At 41.3% G+C, this 6348-nt stretch overlaps 1 protein-coding gene across 1 annotated transcript; it reads right to left on the bottom strand.

The window, feature by feature from the left end:
* Positions 1-235: 235 nt before the first annotated feature.
* LOC308367274 (uncharacterized protein) lies at positions 236-3568 on the bottom strand (the record flags this gene model as incomplete). The annotated part of the gene is made up of 8 exons (XM_080841145.1): positions 236-557; positions 995-1101; positions 1287-1440; positions 1576-1748; positions 1887-2027; positions 2461-2598; positions 2775-2979; positions 3461-3568. The coding sequence occupies 8 exons, from the start codon at positions 3566-3568 to the stop codon at positions 246-248; spliced, it is 1338 nt and encodes a 445-aa protein (XP_080697271.1). The 3' UTR covers positions 236-245.
* Positions 3569-6348: the final 2780 nt, after the last annotated feature.

Genomic DNA, 6348 nt, shown 5'->3' with positions numbered 1-6348 from the left:
TTGATTAGTTAAATCTTAAGGAATACCCCACTCCCAGGTAAAATTGAGCCACTCACCAAAGTCCCTAGATTTGGATAAGTGAACAGGAGTTTTCCAGGTGACCCAGCCACTGCCTCAATTTCACTTTGGGGTGGGGTATTGGTTTAAGACCAACACCTTAGATCGACTGAACAATAAAAAAAAAACGCAATTAACTAATAAAACAATGCAATAGTAACATAATTAGTAACCGACAACTGACAGATTTACTTCTCAATGAATGCTTTCCACTCAGCCATTGCTTTTTTGTATGAACTAGTGGCATCTCTCTCGTGGAGGGCGTCACCAATGACCTCCGTTTGAATAACAGAGAGCAGGGTTGCCACACATTTGGGGTATGTTAAGTGCAATGTATAATAGTACACCATCAACACCAAAATCCCTTCTGAAAAATCTTCTTGCTTGAGGGTTGTCACAGGTACGTTACCAACAGCCAGGATGGTAGTTGAGCCATCAAAGAGGAGAACTGGGGAGCAGAGAGGACGCTTCCGCAGGTAGAGAACAGGGTCTTCGTTTGACTGGAACAGAAAACAAGAATGTGCAGAGAGAGAAGAAGGAAAAAAAGGTTAAACATCCGGCAACCATTGGCTTGAGTCCCCAAAGGAAATTCCTGTATAAAAACTTGCAGATTTTAAGACTTAAAGATTCTAAAAACATTATTACTTTACAATAGGGGAGGGAGGAATGCATTAAGTATGATTCCTACAACTTTTAAGATCATGTCTTTCTGCATTTCATCAGAATTATTACAACGAGTATGGCTGAAAGGATGCAATTTTCGGTCAGCTCAGAAGTTATCCAAGTGTCAAAAACAGCTGACTGCACTGGGTAACAGACCTATCATGTAATAAATGTAGTATAGCTTAATAACCGACAAGCTGATGCAAAGTTGTCGATTTTTTTGTGGTTTTGTGAATTAATGAATTTGCATAAATCTGGGAAAATATTTGCTTACCTTCAGGATATGAATAAGTGCCTCACTGCAAGCCAGCTTCTTTGGAGGCAAAACGGATGAGGGGAAGAGGAGTGGCAGTGCATTGAAGAGGGCCAGTGTGAAATCCACTAAAGAATAGAAGGACTGGTCAGAACATACTAATACATGTAAAAAGGGCTCTACAATAACACAAGCAAACTTGAAATTTCAGTTTGGTTGATAGAAAAGAAAATGTACTAGGCATTAGTCTGGTGATGGGAAAGGGTTCATTTAGAGCCCTGCATGTACATATAAATATGGAACAGTAACTTACCACTGCGAACATCCAAAGGAAAAGGGGGTTTGAGGACTTTCTTCCACACGCTGTAGAACTGCGCCTTTGTGCAGAATTCTGTCCATCTTCCTTTTACCTCCTCGATGTATCTGCGGTTAGTGCCATCTACTATGCGCCGTAGCTCATCCATTGCCTGAAACATCGTGAAACACTTAATAATGTGTTCAAAACCCTTACAAAATACACAGTAAGAGGTTCAGGTAAGACGAAAAAATAAACATACATTTCGAACATCTTTAAAGCATGGATATGCATCAAGGATTTTTACAGGTCGGTCTTCTTCCTTGGTAACATCTGAATCAATGAAGGCCCGTCTGGCCTCGAACTCAAGGTCCAAAATTTGCGCCACATCATTTTGATTGGGTTTTGCATTAGACTTGTTGTACATGTTGCTCAAGGTTTTGTAGTGTCTGGCCTGCATCTTCAGACTGTCGAGGCCCACTTAAATGACAATAAACAAAGACATTTTAATGTTATCACCACAGGGGAAACGACACATGATTAAAATACAAATAATTATGTTTTGCAAAACTTATGAACAACGATGACAGGCTGAGATGTGCGCTGAGGAGGGCTTACCAGCAACATCTTTTGCAGGCATGGTTGGTGAAGCAATCATAGTCATGGGTGCAGGTGAGGAAGAGTTGGATGATGGCGTAGATGCTTTGGTGCCACTCTTTGCCTTCTTTGGCACAGGGGGATCTCGTGGTGGGGACGCTTCTTGAGGAAATAATGGGGACAAAATATACATATTATGGCCTCGTAAACTAGCCCCACCTGCAAGCGGCCAAAATTATTTTTGCCTGCGAGTGGGTCTTGCCTCAGACAATGCCCAAATGCCAAATGAATCTGGCAAACCAATCACAACGCAGGGGATTTGTTTTAAATCTTCGGATGCAAATCGGACGGGGTTTTCAGGGAGTGACGACAAAACGTTGGCAAATAGGCATAGACACAGTTTGAAAAACAGGTTGTTCTTATCAACAATCTTCCGATGCCTCATTGATCAGGGCCAAACTAAATATTCACATTTAGTCTTGCTTGACAGGCTATATATATTTTACACTAACACACACACACACACACGTAATTATGTTTTGCAAAACTTATTAACAAGGCTGACGGGCTGAGAAGTGTGCTGAGGAGGGCTTACCGTCAACATTTTTTGCAGGCATGGTTGGTGAAGCAATCACAGTCATGGGTGCAGGTGAGGAAGAGTTGGATGATGGCGTGGATGCTTTGGTGCCACTCTTTGCATTTTTTGGCACAGGGGGATCTGGTGGTGGGGACGCTACTTAAGAAATAATGGGGGGAAAAATATTACACACCATTATTAAAATGAATACAACCAAAAATCAGGCATAGATTAAGTACAGTGCAACTTTGGTTCAACAAAGAACAAATAAAACAAAAATAAAAACCTTATAGTTTCATGACTTGACTATAGTCATTGTTAGTTTTGCACACCTGCACTGGAGTTGTCCTCACTGAGGTCATCACTGCTCTCCAGAATTACAGTATCAGCCGAGCCGCTCGTGTCTGTCAAATCCGTGTCAATGTCGCTGTGGTCTGCACTGAAGAGAGTCTTTGCTGCGCCAAGAACGGAGCCCTGCCTCTTTCTTGGGGATCTCATATTCTGGAGTCGCTTGAACATTTTGGTGTAGACGGCCAGCTGAGGTGAAAGAATGTTAGGTAAGTAGTCTGTTTTTGTTTTGTTTTGTTTACCTGTTCGTGGTTCGTTTTGGTAGAGAAGAGCAAGTTTATTTGCCTGGCACAAAAAGTACTACTATATACTACACATTTCAACAAAAGAAACAGTCATCCACAAAGTTAATGGTAATCCAACAAGGTGTCAAATACCCTGATAAGATTAGTGGTAGAGTGAAAGGGTTTCATTGACCTGAAAGATTCACTATTAATTTAGTGCAAGAATGAGTCCTCATATGACAGAGTGGTATGGCACATCAGCGAGTAGTACACATTCCAGACAGTCCTAATGCACAGTCCAGGTAGATAGCTAGTGCAGTATTCCACACATACACACACGGTGGTGGGTTAGAGCTTGTAGAAGGAGGTAATTTAGACATTACCAAAGAGATAGAAGGCAAAGAGATACATCTTTAAGAAAACAAGATAAAGAAAACATTACTTACATATGGCATATTTGGATCAGCATCACGTAGCATGGGGTAATATTCAATAATCTTCTGCGACATGACTTTCACTTCCAGCTTGGAGGGGTAGCTTGCTTCTTTTCCCATTAGACTTGCGCGCAGGATTGCAACCATGCTCGTTATGGTGTTTCTTATTAGTCTGCAACACAGCTCCTTCGACATCTTGAAGCCCCTTTCCTTCCCATTCCGAAGGAGTGCGAAATACTGACCCCGCACCAAATCCAATTCAGAGTCAGTGTACACGACATATTCTGGAGGGTCTGGCATTTTCATCTTCTTCTCATCAGATATGGGAGTGGAGGTTTGAGGTTGGCACAGTTGCACAGAAGTAGTTGAGGAGGGCATACTCCTGTATTCACGACAAGCACTTGCATCTTGGTCCATATCTCCAGACTATTAGGATTACGCAGGATGTAAACAAAATGCATGGGGACAATTAGAAATACGTTTAACACAATTTAATGTTCATAATATACATTGATAGATATATCTGATGTAACTTACAATGTCATTGATAAAATCCCAAAGTGTTCTCCTTCGAAGGAAATTTTCAGGGCCAGGGAAAAGGTCTTGCAAGTCCTCCCGGCTAAGGGCTTTCAAGGTGCGTTCATCAACACTTGCAGCTGTAGACGACAAATAAATATATGTTGTGTAAAGCAAAGCCAAGTTACAGAGCAAAGCAACATAAAAGGTCACTTGTCTCTCTCAGAGCTCCAATACGTGTATAAACGCTTTATCTAGTTGCCTGTGCTATGAAGCCTCTTAAAAGTGCACTGTGTAATATTTCCTCAATTTTTTTTTATCAGTTTCCAGAATTCATGCTGCACATTAATAAATGTTACCACACATTGTTTTCACAAATACTTGCCAACATAAAATTGTAAGCGACTGGGCAACTTGCAATTTTCATAAATGAAAAGGGGGATCTTCATGTCCACCATTTTGAACTTCCAGATATAGACATTTCCAGCTTCAAAACCTGTTGTACTTTGGTCATACTAGAAACTATGAGTCTATTATTGAGTATATTCATGAAAAGTTCAAATATGACAATAGACAGCACAGTTTCAATGAACAGCATAGCTACAATACCTATTCTGGTCACCATCCTACACAGTGCAAGTGTAAATAAGCCACAAACAGAGATGCCCCTCCCAAATGAAATCAATATTTAACTCTGGACTTGAACTATTCAACGACCTGTATGCACCTGACCATCTTCAGCGTTGGTGATCTACATTGTAAAATGACTTAATTATATAAAATATAAATTATTATTAGTGACTTACCGTCCAATACAGAACGAGTGGCTTCGTCAAAGCCATCCATTCTCATCAGGTTAGGCGGCAGGCTATAACAAAAACACAAAGCCAGAATTAATTTGCAGGAGAAAAAAAACGTGGATGCACACTTAATACCTACACTCTCTGCTGTAGCCATGCAGACAGCGACTCGCTGTCCAATTGGACTTGGAAATGGCGATTCTGGAATTTTCCATCACGACAGGATGACAGCGAGTCGTGATGGAAAATTCCAGAATCGCCATTTTCAAGTCCAATTGGTTAACAAGACTTCGGTCTAACAATCCATTCGGGTTGCCCCCACTCTCGGTCATGGCTACTGTGAATGTTAGCTGTAACATACACACATTTGCTTACAAATTATACCGTTTGTGTATACATGATGAATAAAGTTGGTTGTTCAAATCGGAAACAGATGCCCGCGGGCGTTGCTAATGCTAAAATGGCCGCCAAACGACAAGACTAGCTCGACACTAGCAACTCTGCTAGCAGTGCCCCATTAGTCAGCTCGAAAAAACATGCGGTTCGAGTGTTAACTATAACCAAAATACACCACCGCGATGAAAAGCACATGCATTTAATACAAATAACATACACGTATGAACTACGTACACACTTTTGTTAATAGCGCGAACGTGTTTTGGTGGGGTTTCATCCACCAAATAATCCCTTTTCCAAACTGGAAGTTGGCAGACATGAATGCACGAGCAAACACCAGTTAGCTTGCTAAGCAAGTGACCAGGCAAGTCGAATTGAGAAACAGGAACGTCACAGAAAACCCCTTTATAAAACACGATTTAAGTGAGAAAATGAAAAACAGTTACGCTTCATTACCTTGATTGGGCCGCTCCTTCGTGTGTCTCCTTTGTCTTCCAAATATTCTTCTTAGCTGTGTACGAGTGGGGATTCACGTGGTTTCTGCTTCTTCTTCTTCTTTTTTTTTGGGCGGTTGGCAAACGGTTTGAAGCTCAACCTTGAAATCAATTGTGCTGACGTAATCGACGTTGGAACGTTGGATGACGTAAACTGAGAATGCGAATAAAATATCACATGTATTATGGATTTTTTTTAAAGTTTTTACAACAACATATTCATCATATTAAAATAAATTAAGTGAAACGAAACTGAAGATGTTTCCTGTTAAAATAACCAATACAAATGACCATCCACCCCATGCACGGTCATCAGCCAGCGACACGATAACGGTGCATCCAGCATTAATCATATGAAATGCGACAGTTGGTCGGCATCATGGCGGCCTGGAGGTGTTGGATATGTGTTGTCTTTGTTGCTCTTAGTCTTAAAGTCTTATTAAGCCATATTAATGCAAGTCATAGTCGCAACCCGGATTTTTGGGTTTACTGTGGTATCGATGGATGTGAAAAGGACTTTTTCGCCACATTAAACGGACGCACCTCCAGTATTACAGGACTGGACGTCCACCACGTTGGAGTACAACTGATTCTTCGGAGCAGGAAACATTTGGTGTGTCAGTTTTTGCCAACTGTACCACTCTTGCAGCGGGCACAACTGTGGTCGTTGCTCCAGCTGCCGTCCCACCTGTTG

The sequence above is a fragment of the Sprattus sprattus genome (assembly GCF_963457725.1).
Source record: "Sprattus sprattus genome assembly, chromosome: 1".
Classification (NCBI taxonomy): Eukaryota; Metazoa; Chordata; class Actinopteri; order Clupeiformes; family Clupeidae; genus Sprattus; species Sprattus sprattus.
Note: the sequence above shows the minus strand (reverse complement) of the source record. Positions and strands in the feature narration are given on the sequence as shown.